General features: G+C 41.0%; 1 protein-coding gene across 6 annotated transcripts in view; it reads right to left on the bottom strand.

The window, feature by feature from the left end:
* LOC140483762 (voltage-dependent L-type calcium channel subunit alpha-1D-like) overlaps window positions 1–17,502 on the bottom strand; it is a 600,966-nt gene that overhangs the window by 211,095 nt on the left and 372,369 nt on the right. For all 6 annotated transcript variants that reach the window (XM_072582290.1, XM_072582291.1, XM_072582293.1 and 3 more), the window contains exons 21-22: window positions 15,394–15,453; window positions 9,508–9,614 (exon numbers count right to left, since the gene is read on the bottom strand). In XM_072582290.1, the coding sequence (XP_072438391.1) occupies window positions 9,508–9,614; window positions 15,394–15,453 (167 nt within the window). The remainder of the gene's footprint in view (window positions 1–9,507; window positions 9,615–15,393; window positions 15,454–17,502) is intronic.

The raw sequence follows: 17,502 nt of genomic DNA, 5'->3' as shown, positions 1-17,502 counted from the left end.
TAGTATGGCAGGCTGACAACAGAGGGAGGTGGAAGGCGGTCAACAACAAACTGAACGGATGGCATTAGAATAACAAGGGTTTGCTCTATGATTAAAAGGTGTCTCCCTGGAAACACTTTTACAAGCAAAGAAAGCAGACAGAAAGCAATTACAGCAGGAAGAGGAGGTGGTCACCTGGCCTTACAAGGAGAATTTAGCTAGATGTGGCAGATATGTAGCAACAATTTTTGAAAGAACCTGGATCCATTGCAAAATGAAATTTAATGTCCTTGGAGTGACTTCCATTGCAATTGACACTGAAGGAGAATGAGGTCCCTGGGGCTGTGAGGGCAGAAGTCAAATCGACCAGAAGCTGCCAGCCAGACATCAGAAACTTCCGTATGTGAAGGGAGAGTTGGAGAGACTGGGGTTGTTTGCCTTAGAGCAGAGGAGATTGAGAGGGGACATGATTGAGGTGTATAAAATTATGAGGGGCATAGTCAGAGTAGGCAAGAAGAAACTTTTCCTCTTGATGGAGGGATCAATGCCTGGCTGGCATAGATTTAAGATATGGGGCAGAATGCTTAAATGAAATGTGAGGAAAAACCTTTTCACCCAGAGGGTTGTGGAAATCTGGAGCTTAATGTTCATAGACGTTGCAGAGGCAAAGACATCGTAACATCTCAACATTTAAGTGGTATTTTGATGTGCACTTGTGATGGAAGACATACAAGGCTAAGTACCAAGTACTGAAAAATAGGATTAGAATAGCGAGGTGGTTGTTTTTGTATTCCACGCAATGGAATAAAGAGCCTTTTTCTATGCTATAGATCTCTAAGATTATATAACTCTGCACCTAACAGTGTCATCAGAGAGGTGGTGGGTGCTACCAGTAGTACACCCAAAGAGTGGGAACATGACACAGATAAATGAGAGCAGCAAGGAGGATGTAGATCATGGGGGACTGCAGGTTAGGTGGATCAGCAACAAGGACATGTGGTCGGCTTCAATGTTACGAATGACAGTTCCCTTGATCAGACACTAACTGCCCTTTAACACAAGGCATGGCTATTGGTAATCTGCAAACTAAAAAAACAAGATCTACCTATTATGCTGTTAGATTAATACCAATGGTGAAAGGATGAGACCATTAGTAGGCATTAACTGCCTCAATTGTCTGAAGGATGGCAAAGCCGTCCTTGGGCTTTTCTGCCATGGATTTAATTGGGGTGAAGGTGGGAAAGTGGCACAGTTCCTACCTATCACCCTCCTCCCTGAATAAGTTGGTTGGCCCTCAACCAATTCATCACGGAGAAAGGGCAAAAAAATCTGCTCAGTGTATGGTCTATGGCAACTACATGGGCCTTTAAGCCGCATAATGCTGAAAATCAAGAGGAGGTGCAAGGGAGTGGTTGAAAGAACAGTTTCAATTAAAACATTTCTCCTCCGCAGATTTTAATCATGACAATCAATACCTGAAAATGTTAGCTTAATTCTAAGGTTTCTAGCTCACAGCTTGTTATAAAAATGACTTTGCTAACAAACGTACAGTTTAAAACAAACTTAACAACCACAAATGTTCAGGTTTTTAATTGAGGTAATTTTGATTGTATTTCTACTGGAACTTGCATTCAAAGTATTAATTTTCTTCAGACATACACATATAAAAATTAAGCATTCTCCATAAGGCACTTGGTGATTTTCCAAATATTTGCTTTAAAATTACTAAAAAGTCAATCAAGGAGTTCCTGACAGGGTTTGTTTTGGATAAAAATTTCAAAAAAAGGGTGGTGACCTCTACCTGACAGTTTGCACATTGCAAGGCACCTCCAAAATCGATTGAGGCATCTAACCTTTATCTTTAAAAGTTTGATTGAAGGTGTCCTTGTAGTTATCTGCAGTAACTGCCTATTTGTGCGAATTGCACAAAAGGTTTAGAAGCTAAGATTGTGGTTATTCCTTGAGATCCAAATTGGGACCGTGCAAGGATGTAAGAATCATAGCAATTTTGCAGAATCCTCACACACCCCTTTACGATCCAATTAAATTGTTCAAAGAGGACTTGAAGATTGGGGACCAGAACTCACTCATGCACAAAATACCTTGTCACTCCAAGGAGAACGTGGAGACCATATGAGCACTGTCAATGGCATTTTGGATATGAGAGAATCTAGACTTAGCTCTGAAGCCAACTGTCCTCTGTTACTGGTGAGTCTGGTCAGTTGTAAACTTGTTTCATTAATGAAAAATCATGACTTCTTCACAAAAAAAGTAACTGAACAATGATGCACCGAGTTGAGAGCCATCACTGAGGGTGGGGATACTTTGGAGCATCTGTCAAATACTGTTTATTAACTGTCCCTCACTTCACCATTATAACAATTTGTTTTGTTGTGAATGCAATACATAAAAAAGACACTGGCAACTGAAGATCAGAAATGCTGAATCCCAATTTTCCAGCTCTTCCATTCATGCCCATATTGTCAGCTGTCAAAATCATATGTTCTGGAATTTTACCTAAACCTCTCAGCCTTTTGTCTTGCCTATATAGAATCAGAGATGTCCAGCATGGAAACAGATCCTTCGGTCCAACTCGTCTATGCCGACGAGATATCCCAACCCAATCTAGACCCTCCTGCCACAACTCGGCCTATATCCCTCCAAACCCTTCCTATTCATATACCCATCCAAATGCCTCTTAAATGTTGCAATTGTACCAGCATCCACCACTTTCTCTGGCAGCTCATTCCATACACGTACCACCCCATGGTGTGAAAAGGTTGCCCCGTAGGTCTCATTTATATCTTTCCCCTCTCACCCTAAACCTATGCCCTCTACTTTTGGACTCCCCGACCCCAGGGAAAAGACTGCCCATTTACCCTATCCATGCCACGCATAATTTTGTAAACCTCTATAAGGTCATCCCTCAGTCTCCGACGCTCCAGGAAAAACAGCCCCAGTCTGTTCAGCCTCTCCCTATAGCTCAAATCCTCCAACCCTGGCAACATCCTTGTAAATCTTTTCTAAACCCTTTCAAGTTTCACAACATCTTTCCGATAGGAAGGAGACCAGAATTGCACGCAACCGAGCCAATGTCCTGTACTCAATACTCTGACCAATAAAGGAAAGCATACCAAATGCCTTCTTCACTATCCCATCTACCTGCGACTCCACATTCAAGGAGCTATGAACCTGCACTCAAAAGTCTCTTTGTTTAGCAACATTGCTTAGGACCTTAGCATTAAGTGTATAAGTCTTGCAAAAATTTGCTTTCCCAAAATGCAGCACCTCACATTTATCTGAATTAAACTCCATTTGCCACTCCTCAGCCCATTGGCCCAACTGGTCAAGATCCTGTTGTAAACTGTGGTAACCCACTTTGCTGTCCACTACACCTCCAATTTTGGTGTCATCTGCAAACTTACTAACTGTACCTCTTATGCTCGCATCCAAATCATTTATGCAAATGACAAAAGGTAGAGGACCCAGCATCGATACTTGTGGCACTCCACTGATCACAGGCCTCCAGTCTGAAAAACAACCCTCCACCACCACCCTCTGTCTTCTACCTTTGAGCCAGTTCTGTATCCAAATGGCTAGTTCTCCCTGTATTCCGTGAGACCTAACCTTGCTAATCAGTCTCCCATGCGGAACCTTGTCGAATGCCTTACTGAAGTCCATATAGATCACATTTACCGCTCTGCCCTCATCAATCCTCTTTGTTACTTCTTCAAAAAACTCAAGTTTGTGAGACATGATTTCCCATGCACAAAGCCATGTTGACTATCCCTAATCAGTCCTTGCCTTTCCAAATACATGAGCATCCTGACCCTCAGGATTCCCTCTAACAACTTGCCCACCACAGAGGTCAGACTCACCGGTCTATAGTTCCTGGCTTGTCCTTACCACCCTTCTTAAACAGTGGTACCACATTAGCCAACCTCCAGTCTTCCAGCACCTCATCTATGACTATCGATGATACAAATATCTCAGTAAGAGGCCCAGCAATCACTTCTCTAGCTTCCCAGTGTTCGAGGGTATACCTGATCAGGTCCTGGGGATTTATCCAGCTTTACCCATTTCAAGACACCCCCCCCCTCCCCCCGCAACTTCCCCCGGCACTTCCTACTCTGTATTATGGACATTTTGCTAGATGTCACCATCTATTTCACTACAGTCTATATCTTCCATATCCTTTTCCACAGTAAATATTGATGCAAAGTACTCAATTAGTATGTCCCCCATTTTCTGTGGCTCTACACAAAGGCCACCTTGCTGATCTTTGACGGGCCCTATTCTCTCCCAAGTTAACTTTTTATCCTTAATGCATTTGTAAATACTCTTTGGATTCTCCTTAATTCCATTTGCCAAAGCTATCTCATGTTCCCTTTTTGCCCTCCTGATTTCCCTCTAAGGATACTCCTACTTCCTTTATACTCTAAGCATTCACTCGATCTATCCTATCTACCTTACATTTGCTTCCTTCTTTTTCTGAACCAAACCCTCAATTTCTTTAGTAATTCAGCATTCCCTATACCTACCAGCCTTTCCTTTCACCCTGACAGAAATATACTTTCTCTGGATTCTCGTTATCTCATTTCTGAAGGCTTCCCATTTTCCAGCCGTCCCTTTACTTGTGAACATCTGCCCCCAATCAGCTTTTGAAAGTTCTTGCCTAATACCATCAAAATTGGCCTTTCTCCAATTTAGAACTTCAACTTTTAGATCTGGTCTATCCTTTTCCATCATTATTTTAAATCTAATGGAATTATGGTCGCTGGCCCCTAAGTGCTCCCCCACTGACACCTCAGTCACCTGCCCTGCCTTATTTCCCAAGAGTAGGTCAAGTTTTGCACCTTCTCTAGTAGATACATCCACTGAATCAGAAAATTGTCTGTACACACTTAACAAATTCCTCTCCATCTAAACCCTTAACACTATGGCAGTCCCAGTCTATGTTTGGAAAGTTAGAATCCCCTACCATATCCACCCTATTATTATTACAGATAGCTGAGATCTCCTTACAAGTTTCTCAATTTCCCTCTGACTATTAGGGGATCTAGAATACAATCCCAATAAGGTGATCATCCCTTTCTTATTTCTCAGTTCCACTCAAATAACCTCCCTGGATGTATTTCCGTGAATATCCTCCCTCAGCACAGTTGTAATGCTATCTCTTACCAAAAATGCCACTCCCCCTCCTCTCTTGCCTCCCTTTCTATCCTTCCTGTAGCATTTGTAGCCTGGAATATTAAGCCGCCAGTCCTGTCCATCTCTGAGCCATGTTTCTGTAACTGCTATGCTATCCCAGTCCCACATTCCTAACCATACCCTGAGTTCATCTGCCTTTCCTGTTAGGCATTAAATAAATGCAGTTTAATTTATTAGTCCTACCTTGCCCGCCCTGACTATTTGACTCACTTCTGTTCTCAACTGTACCAGTCTCAGATTGATTTCTTTCCTCACTATATCCCTAGGTCCCACCCTCCACCTTATTAGTTTAAATCCTTCTGAGCAACTCCAGCAAATTTCCCTGCCTGTATATCAGTCCCCTTCCAATTTAGGTGCAATCCGTCCTTCTTGTACAGATTGCTTCTAACCCAAAAGAGATTCCAATGATCCAAAAATCTGAATCCTTCGCCCATACACCATCTCCTCATTCATCTGCTCTATCCTCCTATTCCTGCCCTCACTAACTCGTAGCACTGCTCCTAAATCACTACATATTTGATCCTCTTGAGTACAGCACACACGCTGCATCTGAAGTACTTGTACAGTACTGATCACTGTACTTACAGAAGAATGTTAATGCATTGGAAGTAGCCCAGAGAAAGTTTACGAGGCTAATATCTGGAATGAATGGACTGCCTTATGACCAAAGGCTAGACAGGTTAGGTCTGTATCCTCTGGAGTTTAGAACAGCCAGAGTGAAATAATTGCAAAGAGGCTGGTATCCAGTCATTAAGTTGTCCTTTATTCACATGTGCACAGTTCATGGCTTCTGCCAAGCTAACTCAGAGCCAGTCCCTACAGTGAGAAGACTCAGAATCTCCTGTTTACATCTGTCAGCCAGGACTCCCTGATTGACCAGGTTAACAGCCTCAATCAAGGATTTCACATTCAATGAGATCCACCTGGCCCTCATTCCAATCACTAGATAGTGGTAACTTAATTGAAGCATGTAAAATCCTGAAGAAACCTGACTGAGTCGATGCTGAAAGGATGTTTCCGTTTGTGGGAGAATCTATATCTAAGAGTCAAAGTTTAAGAATGAGTGAGCACCCATTTAAACAGAGAGGAGGAAACTTATTTTTTTCTCAGCGATTGAGTGTCTTTGGAATTCCCTTTCTCTAAATGCAGTGGATGCAGAATCTTTAAATATTTTTATGGCAGAAGTAGATGGATTTTTTTGATTATCAAGGTGATGAAAGATTATTGGGAACATGCAGCAATGTAGAGTTGAAATTAAAATCTGGTCAGCCATAATCTTGTTATGTTTTTGAAAAACAGGTGTGAAGGGCCAAGTGACCTATTCATGTTCCTTGTTCATATGGTCATATGTTCATATTCTGTTTAACTGTGTACCACCATGCATGGATGGATGTTGAAGCACAATTTGAAGGGATCAACTACTTGCCTGAGAACATGCTCAGAGTAAAGGGTGTTTTCAAAAGGGCAGTGGATAAAAATCTGAACAGAAAAAAATTGTAGGGTGTTGAAAAATGGCAGGAAGTCAGATGAGCTGTATTACTTTTGCTGAGATTAGAGTGGTGCTGGAAAAGCACGGCAGTTCAGGCAGCATCCGAGGAGCAGTAAAATCGACGTTTCGGGCAAAAGCCCTTCATCAGGAATACAGGCAGAGAGCCTGAAGGGTGGAGAGATAAGTGAGAGGAGGGTGGGGTGGGGAGAAAGTAGCATAGAGTACAATAGGTGAGCGGGGGAGGGGATGAAGGTGACAGGTCGGGGGGAGGGTGGAGTGGATAGGTGGAAAAGATGATAGGCAGGTAGGACAAGTCATGGGGACAGTGCTGAGCTGGAAGTTTGGAACTGGGGTGAGGTGGGGGAAGGGGAAATAAGGAAACTGTTGAAGTCCACATTGATGTCCTGGGGTTGAAGTGTTCCGCGGCGGAAGATGAGGCATTCTTCCTCCAGGCGTCTGGTGGTGAGGGAGTGGCAGTGAAGGAGGCCCAGGACCTCCATGTCCTTGGCAGAGTTGGAGGGGGAGTTGAAATGTTGGGCCACAGGGCGGTGTGGTTGATTGGTGTGGATGTCCCGGATATGTTCCCTAAAGCGCTCTACTAGGAGGTGCCCAGTCTCCCCAATGTAGAGGAGACCACATCAAGAGCAACGGATACAATAAATGGTATTGGTGGATGTGCAGGTAAAACTTTGATGGATGTGGAAGGCTCCTTTAGTGCCTTGGATGGAGGTGAGGGAGGAGGTGTGGGCACATGTTTTGCAATTCCTGCAGTGGCAGGGGAAGGTGCCAGGATGGGAGGGTGGGTTGTAGGGGCCGTGGACCTGACCAGGTAGTCACGGGGGGAACGGCCTTTGCGGAAGTTGGAAAGGGTTGGGGAGGGAAACATATCCCTGGTGGTGGGGTCTGTTTGGAGGTTGTGGAAATGTTGGTGGATGGTTTGGTTTATGCGAAGGTTGGTAGGCTAGAAGGTGAGCACCAGGGGCGTTCTGTCCTTGTTACGGTTGGAGGGGTGGGGTCTTAGGGCGGAGGTGCGGGATGTGGGTGAGATGCATTGGACGGCATCTTTAACCACGTGGGAAGGGAAATTGTGGTCTCTAAAGAAGGAACTGGTCCTCCTGGGAGCAGATATGGCGGAGGCGGAGGAATTGAATACAGGATGGCATTTTTGCAGGTGGTAGGGTGGGAAGAGGTGTAATCCAGTTGCTGTGGGAGTCAGTGGATTTGTAAAAATGTTGGTGTCAAGTCGGTCGTCATTAATGGGGATGGAGAGGTCCAGAAAGGGGAGGGAGGTGTCAGAGATGGTCCAGGTAAATTTAAAGGTCAGGGTGGAATGTGTTGGTGAAGTTGATGAATTGCTCAGCCTCCTCGCGGGAGCACGAGGTGGCGCCAATGTAGTCATCAATGTAACGGAGGAAGAGATGGGGAGTGGTGCCGGTGTAATTACGGAAGATGGACTGTTCTACGTAGCCAAAGAGACAGGCATAGCTGGGGCCCATACGGGTGCCCATGGCTACCCTTTTGGTCTAGAAGAAGTGGGAGGATTCGAAGGAGAAATTGTTAAGGGTGAGGACCAGTTCAGCCAGACCAATCAACCACACCGGCCTGTGGCCCAACATTTCAACTCTCCCTCCCACTCTGCCGAGGACATGGAGGTCGTGGGCCTCCTTCACTGCCGCTCCCTCACCACCAGATGCCTGGAGGAAGAATGCCTCACCTTCCGCCGCGGAACACTTCAACCCCAGGGCATCAAAGTGGACTTCAACAGTTTCCTCATTTCCCCTTCCCCCACCTCACTCCAAATCCAAACTTCCAGCTCAGCACTGTCCCCATGACTTGTCCTACCTGCCTGTTTTCTTTTCCACCTATCCACTCCACCCTCCCCCCAACCTATCACCTTCATCCCCTCCCCCACTCACCTATTGTACTCTATGCTACTTTCTCCCCATCCCCACCCTCCTCTCACTTATCTCGCTACCCTTCAGGCTCTCTGCCTGTATTCCTGATGAAGGGCTTTTGCCCGAAACATCGAATGTACTGCTCCTCGGATGCTGCCTGAACTGCTGCACTTTTCCAGCACCACTCGAGATATTTAGGGTAGACCATTTAGGACAGAGATGAGGAGAAACTACTTCACCCAGAGAGTGGTGGCTGTGTGGAATGCTCTGCCCCAGAGGGCAGTGGAGGCCCAGTCTCTGGATTCATTTAAGAAAGTATTGGATAGAGCTCTTAAAGATAGTGGAGTCAAGGGTTATGGAGATAAGGCTGGAACAGGATACTGATTGGGAAAGATCAGCCATGATCATATTGAATGGCGGTGCAGGCTCGAAGGGCTGAATGGCCTACTCCTGCATCTATTGTCTATTGTCTATTGTCTCTAATCTAGACTCTGGTTTCCAGCATCTGCAGTCATTGTTTTTACCTTACTTTTGCTGAGAGCTAATATAGAAATGACAGTCAAATGACCTATTCTGCTTTTTTAACCATTCTATGATTCTATCATCATTTGTGCTATTCAAAGAGTTTTGTCAAGTGCAATGTAACAGTATTTACTTGATTTTCAGGATTGAAAGAAATATCACACCAGGTTTCTATCAATATCTATATCACATATCATTTATAAAGGGCACTAAACCAATAGATTTAACTTGATTTACTTATTAGTCATTCAAAGCTATAAGAAATCAACCAATACATCAACCACTGATTCTGGTTCATGATAAGAAATATCTAGTGAAAACAAAAATAGACCATTTCACTTTTATATAATTTACATAAAGTCAGGCTATTGTAAAATTGTAGATGTTCATTTGATAAAAGCAAATACTTACTGAATTCCAAAAGAAATAAGTGACACACCCACAACTAAGATATCCAACAAGTTGAAATAATTTCGACAGAAGGAACCTTTATGTAGAAATGCTCCATATGTCATCATCTAAAGAAGTAAAGCATGGCAAGGCATAAAATGGAAGTAAGTAGTTTGAATATTTGCAATCTCTGCCAAATAATGTTTATTAATGGTCCCTCACTTCACCATTACAACAATGTGCTTTGTTGCGAATGCACTACATAAAAAAAGACACTGGCAACTGAAGACCAGAAATGCTGAATCCCAATTTTCCAGCTCTTCCATTAATGCCCATAATGTCAGCTGTCCAGATCATATGCTCTGGAATTCCTACCGAAACCTCTCAGCCTTTCATCTTGTCCATATGATGCTCCTTAATCGCTATGTATTTGATCAGCCAACTTTAAATATCTCCTAATATGGTTAATGTCAAATGTTGTCGCAGTGTGCTCAAGCAAGATACCTTGGGACATTTTCTTTTGGGAGTCAGTTAGCTTAGATGGTTGCATGGCTGTCTTGCACTGCAGAATAACATCAACAGCATGGGTTCAATTCCTGCATCAGCTGAGATTATCATGAAGGACTCTCCTTCTCAACCTCTACCCTCACCTGAGACGTGGTGACCCGCAGGATAAACCAGTACCAATCATCTCTTTCTAATGAGAGAGCAGCCCTATGGTCCACTAAGTATATCTCTTCTTTGGTAGCTTATTTTTTGACATACAAGTTGTTGTTGAATGTGCCAGTTGAAATAATGGAAGAACACATTTTATAGATTCATTAATTATAATACTAATTTTTCACAAATTGGAAGGTACATAATGAGAAGAGCTTTCATTGCACAGAACATGCAAGAGTGGAATGGACTAATAATTCAAACAAAGGAAATCTAATTCCGACCCACCTTCACTTGCAGTTTAAAATCAGAATGGATAACAAACTTTCGTTCCAGAACCAAGATCCTATTTGCAATATTTTAAAGAGAAATTAACTATTTTAAACTTAATGGCTGCAGGCTGACATTCCCTGAGTATGGGAAACACTAAGCCACAAGTAGACAAGAACAGCCAACTATCGTTCGAGCATGCTAATGGACTTGGAGGAGCAGAAGTCTTCTCTCTTGGCTTCCTCAAACTATTTCACACTCCCTACATCAAAGACCAACCCATCTTCCCACTTCTTCAGCCAGATAATAATCCGCAACTTATCCAATTTATACATCGCTGCAATCTTCCCTTTTTTTTAAACAATGCTTCCTGACTGTTGACTGATGCTACAGGTGTTCCTGTCCAGCCCATTTTCAATCCAATTAGAATCTGCCAGGGAATTCAGAACAAAATTTAAATCCTCACATCATGACATCTGAAATCTAATTATTCTGACTGCTGCACCTCCAACTCCTCCATGTCGCCTCCCCATCCAAGCCCATTCCCTGAGAAAATGACAGAACAATTCAAACTCAATTTCAAATCACACATCTCAAAGATCATTTGTAAAATATACACTTCAACAACTGTACATTTTGTCATTAAATAGCTTCAACACTATTAATCTGATTTAAGCATTATATTCAGTAATAATAAGCAATTCATGCAGATCCCCTACAACAGGAGCACTGTAGACTTCACATTTATTTTCAGACACATTTGAAGTAACTTTTATCAGTAACACTTATCTTCTGTTAAATAGGAGACCAGGATCATTTCCAGACCAAGGTTTGTGATGATTTCACAAGCCTGAAATGAATCTTTGGCCATATTAGTGCAGATGGGAGACGTAATTAAAGAGAATGGTAAATCTCTTAGTTAGCAATTGCAATAAACTTAATCAAGAAATAGAAACATGCTGGAAATACTCAGGAAGTCTGGCAGCATCTGTGAAGAGGACAATTGATGGAACATTTCAGGTTTGAGAAGTCACTATTCCAGCTTTTTCAGTTTTTAAATTCATAGTTCTAGTATCTTTAAAACATTCCTCTTGCAATTTTACTTGATTTGGAATAAATTGTTGGAATTAAAAAAGTAGAAAATCAACAGTTTAGGAAGATGATGTTTGTAGCCTGGCCAATATGGCACTGATCCATCATCAAGAATGTAACCATATTTATGTCAAGCCATCATGCTCACACAAGGAATTGCAAAACAATGCATGGTATTGAGCTCTTACCGGATAAAAGGGAAAGTGGCTCTCTGAAAATTTGAGAAGTGTGCACATGCTGATAAGTATTCATTAGTTTTGTTTTAAAATGTTCTATACCCTCAGTAAAATCATTTTGTCACAACTTTGTGCAGAGATTTAGTAAATGAAATGCATATGAAATTCAGAATAAGCTACTATGTCACTATAGGACAAATTGGGTTTGGTCTTCAAGTTTACCTGATGAGATGATGAATATTATTTAAATGGAGAAAAACCTGCACGAAATCAAAAGATTGAAGAATTTTGGAATCATTGTAAATAGATTAGGAAAAACTAGTATCCAAGTTCAGCAAGTAATAAGAAAGGCAAATGGAGTTTTGGCTTTTATTTCAAAGGGAGGTCTTACTAAAACTATACAAGGCACTAATCAGACCACAGCTGAAATACTGTAAATGGTTTTGCTTCCCTTATCTACAGAAAGATGTACTCGAACTGAAGGCAGTCCAGAAAAAGTTCACTCGGTTGATTCTGGGTGGCGAGTCTGAATTAAAGTAGAAGTTGATTCAGTTGAGTCTGCACTCAGTGGAGTTTAGAAGAATCAGAGATAACCTTATTGACACATGGAAGATCAAGCCATGATCTCATTGAATGATGGAGTAGTATTCATGTGCTAAATGGCCAACTTCTACTCATTTAGTTGGTGGTTTTATGGTTTGTGAAATGAAATCAACAACTGGTTTGGCTCCTGTTCTATTTGTGAACCTAGTAATATGATTTGGTCAATGGAATTTGTGCCAAGAATAAATGTTTTTTTAAGAGCTATTTTTCTTCAATTATATAAATTTGATGTTATAAATATTTAGTTGAATAAATTTGTTTTCAGCTGAATGTAATCAACTCTGTTAGTTTACGCATTTCAGTGAAATCATGTTTGACTAATGTAACTAAGTTTGTTGATGAAGTAATTGAGAATGCAATGAAGGAAAAACAAATCACATTATTGGTTTTGATTTTAACAGAGGCTTTGATAAAGTTTCACATTAAAAAAAACTCATGAACAAAATTGGGCCTCATGGAACAGAAGGGTCAATGTTAGCTGGGATAAAAAAATTGGTTTATTGGTAGAAAAGAGTGAGACTTGGCAAATTGAATTTTTCAGAAAATGGTGTTCACCAAGAATCAGTGCAAAGACCATATGATTTTTGAGACATAATTGACTTGGGGATTGAAATTGAGTAAAATTTCAATATTTGCTGATCACATCAAACTTGGAGATGAGCAGAATGTGCAGACAAGTGGCAAATGGAATGTAACACAGATGTTTAAAGAGATCTGGATAGGGAAAGGCAATGTAACTTAAACAGTAAAGGACTAAATAATGTAAAAGCACAGATGGACCTGGGGTTTCATGATCTTTCAAAGCAGTAGGAAGTCATCAACAAAACATAGATTCTTGAGATGCATAAAAAGATTTCATCAATTGGGCACAAAAACAGGGAAGTTATGCTGAATGATCACCATACTTTTGGAAGCAGATGAGAGTGCTTGAGAGGGTGCCAAGAAGATTCATCAGAATGGTTCCATTGCTGAGAGCTACAGAGCTTAGGGTGGACAAGGTGGCACTGTTCTTCTTGGAGTAAAAGTGATTACGGGGAGACTTGATAGAGGTACAAAGGTTATGACTAGTTTAGGTCAGGTAAAGATAGAAAAACCGCTCTCCTTAACTAATCGGATAAAGACTCAGGGAGACAGATTTTAGATTTTGAGCAAGTGATGCAGGGAGGAGTTGATTAAGAATTTGATTACGCAGTGAAAAATAATGACCTGGAACTCACTACCTACAAGCATAGTGGAAGCGGAAACGATGAATTATTATTTCAAAAGGAAATTAAATGTGCATCCGAGTGAAATAAACTTCCCAGGTTATCCAGATAGATGTAGGGGATGGGATTACTTTCATTGGTTTGGATTGCTCCACAGAGAGCATGCCAGCTGTCCTCCTTCTGTGCCATAATTACTCTATTTAATGGAAACAATCAGAGAGAGGTATATAGATACCTTCATCATGCATCTGAGAGTTGATGCTAGTTGCATAAGCATCTCCCATTTAATTGCACAACAATTAATCATGTTATCATCCTGACAGTGTAAAAGAGTGCAGTGCCAATATTTTCCCCTTTGATATTCGTTGAATGTTTCAGACATACAATTTTTCCTCTTTGAAGCTTTGAGTTGTCATTCCCGACTTTGTTAGTTTATTTGCATATTTTATGTCAATTTAGTGTTAATACTTGATCAATCACAATGGAATTTATCCAATTACATTGCAGACATACCATCAATTTACATGGTTTTCGTATGCTAACATAACATCTGTGGCTTAGTTGAATTAACATCACATTATATCCTGACAGTCACCAGAACCAGTGTGAGATCAGCTCAAGATGTAAGCATGACCTCAGATTAAAATAATCAGTTGTATCTCAGCGGCACGGTGGCTCAGTGGTTAGCACTGCTGCCTCACAGCACCAGGGTCCCAGGTTTGATTCCAGCCTTGGGTGACTGCCTGTGTGGAGTTTGCACATTCTCCCCATGTCTCTGTGGGTTTCCTCTGGGTGTTCCGGTTTCCTCCCATAGTCCAAAGATCTGCAGAGCAGGTGGAATGGCCATGCTATATTGCCCATAGTGTTAGGTGCATTAGTCAGAGGGGAAATGGGTCTGGGTGTGTTGCTCTTCAGAGAGTCTGTGTGGACTGGTTGGGCCGAAGGGCCTGTTTCCACACTGTAGGGAATCTAATCACCTCAGTGAAAATCAACTTTTAAACTAAGAAGTTTCGAAGTGTCTATATTGTTTAGTGGACATGCTGTCAGTTTCTTAAATTGCTAAATTGAAATCTTAAAAAAAAACAATAGCATTCGTAATTGGACCTCTCTACATGCATTTGAACACACAAACAAAGCTCCCTGTATGGATACACAGCTCCAAGAAAGGGTGGATAACTCAGGGATTGTACTTTGACTAAGCTGTCAAAGTATGTTTGTGTATGAAACTGGTGCTTGTAGCAAATGCTAGTTTAACAGACAGCACAATGACAGCAAATGGAACTAATATGCAATAAATTTTTTTTAAAAGTTGTTTTCTTGATATCAGAATCAATTGTCTTTACCATCTTATAGAAACATCAATTCAAATACTGTAAATTGAATGTTTGTCTCAAGATTGATTCTCCATAATTCTTCTTGAGACTTACAATCAAACGAAATTTTCGCACATGATTTGTAATGCAATTAAATGAGAGTTATTGTGCTAGAGAAAGAGAGTTTGGAAAATGACATGCATGATTACCTTGTTTGCCTTCAGCCTGCAGATGTCAATTAAAGTATAAAGATCGAGAAAACCACAACATGGTTTACACTGTCCAATAATTTAAACTGGCCAGTGATAAGAGTTCATAGTGGATTGTGTGTGTCATTCAGTGGGAAAAAAATCCAGAATAGGTGTACCATGCAGTCACCTATTGTGCAATTTTGGTGCCAAGAAGGAATAAATCCATCAGTTATCACACACAACAACACTGGACCTTTGTTACCTTTAATACGATTTCAAATGTAAACATACTAGTGAAGACATAATCTGCATAAACTAGGATCTGTAAAGCAAGCAAATAGTTTAACCATTTTAGTTTTCTCAAGACTTCATTAAGGCAGTGAAGCAAACAACATATTACCTTGAACAGGATTTCAACAGTAAAGATCGCTGTAAAAGCATAGTCAAAGTAACCAAGAATCTGTAAAGGCAGAATATAAATGTTCAGAACAATCTGGAAATAAGTCACCAATGTAATAGGGAATTAATATATAGATTTCCAGTGCTCTTGTCAGATGAAAGTTGAACAAGCTTTTTTCATTATAACAGGTACACTAACTGCCAGTCACGTTAAATGAAGAAGCAGCTCTGAAAGGAAAGTGACTTATCATGTGCACGTAATTCTGCCAATCCATAATTCTACTAACATTTTTTGAATTAAGAAAACAATAAAAATGTAAGTTCATCTTTTTATTACAACAATTTAGTAATTTAATCAATAAATCTGTTTTTGTATAAATCAAATTAGCAAATAATTTGTCATTAATTAAAATATCAATTAATAAGCACTACCCACCAAGGGCAGTGCAACAATAACAAGCAGGGGAGCAGAGGAAAAGACCAAGGGGATTAAATTGAAACAGAGTCAGAAGTGGAAAATAATGCACTCCAACTCCCATAGTGCCTACCTCTCTCTAAAGGCGTTGAGGGTGATGATGGACACCATGAACTCTGTCTCTTAGGACACCTGGGCATGACCATTGCTGCAGGAAAGGGTAAGTAGTCGAGAACTGTGGCCCCCTCCACAGCCTGCTACCTGGACCTGTTGTTGGTAACTTTGGCTAGGCCAGCAGCAGGCCCTTCATGTTGTGGAAGCTAACTTTTTTTTATCCCTTAGTCAATCCTGCTCAGAGATGTTATTACAAAAATGTTACCTCTGGAGCAATTGGGATTTGAACCCAAGCCTCCTGGTCCAGAGGTAGGAACACTACCATTGCACCACAAAAGTCTCATAACCTGCTCGCAATCAATTCTGGAGCTGGTCAGTCTGACATGCATTTGTAATACCGACAAACTTCCTTTATTTTGAAGAAAATAACAATGACATTTAAACAAAGATATTTAGATATAAATTAGAAAACACCAAAAAAACACAATCTTCATTTGATCAGTGGTGGTGTGTCAAGCCTGGTGGTAGGATCTGATTTTGGAATCCAACTCTCAAAGGTAAAGTGGCCCTGTATGGGTTTGCTGCTGCCTTGTAGAAAAGAGGAGGCAGAAGATCAGAAAGCCAGGATTCTCAAGGCACAGACAATGGTCAACTCAATATTATGGTAACAGGTTTGTTCTTTGAGAATAGCCTTTTGTCAAAAAATGTTCTACTACATAGACACGGCTTTATCACTCCACACATTGCATCCAACAGCTATGCATTAATGTACACTAAGATGTTTGATTTTGAAATTGCTAAAATTAGCTTCAGCCTCTCCCCAGCCCAAAAACAAGCTATTCAAGGAGATTAACAAGTAGTTGATTGGAGGTGAATGTTGCCCTGGATCAGAGACATTGGGACATTAACGTGTCACACCAGAACCCACTATTTTCAATTTGCTAGAAATCAAGTACACGTTGTCAGCTGTGACAGAGTTGGTACCAGCCTTGTCAGAGTCTGAAAGGAGTGGGCCTCCTGGCCAATCTCACACACTTTAGCACAAAAATCTAGACTGACACTCCAGAGCAGTACTGAAATAGTGCTCTACTATCAGAGGTGCTGTCTTTCAGATGAAACATTAAATCAAGGCCTCATCTGCTCTTTTAGGTGGATGTAAAAGATCCCTAGGCAATGGTCGAAAGAGGAAATGTGGTTGTGTCTGGTGCCATGACCAATATTTATCCTTAAAATCAGTTTCATTAAAAAAAATGGTTATTATCATGTTGTTTCTCATGAGGGTTTACTTTGGGTGAAGTAGCGACAGCATTTCTTAAAAGTACGATAGAACACACTCTGAAAGCATTTCATTGACTGTGAAGCACTTTGACATATCCTGAAGTTGTCAGAAGTTGAGTAAATTAAAGTTTTCTTATATATTTTCACTTTCCATGTTAGAGTTACTGAATATTGATCATGAGCAAGTGTTTTGCATGCTATTTTTTCTATCATAGATCAGAGGGTAGAGATTAAGTTTACAGTCAGTTTGCCAACTTTCCCAGATTGAACGTTTCCAGAAATCAAAGATGTATTTCCCAGGCA

Source organism: Chiloscyllium punctatum, chromosome 12 (genome assembly GCF_047496795.1).
Source record: "Chiloscyllium punctatum isolate Juve2018m chromosome 12, sChiPun1.3, whole genome shotgun sequence".
NCBI classification, from domain to species: Eukaryota; Metazoa; Chordata; class Chondrichthyes; order Orectolobiformes; family Hemiscylliidae; genus Chiloscyllium; species Chiloscyllium punctatum.
This window is presented reverse-complemented; position numbering and strand designations above follow the sequence as displayed.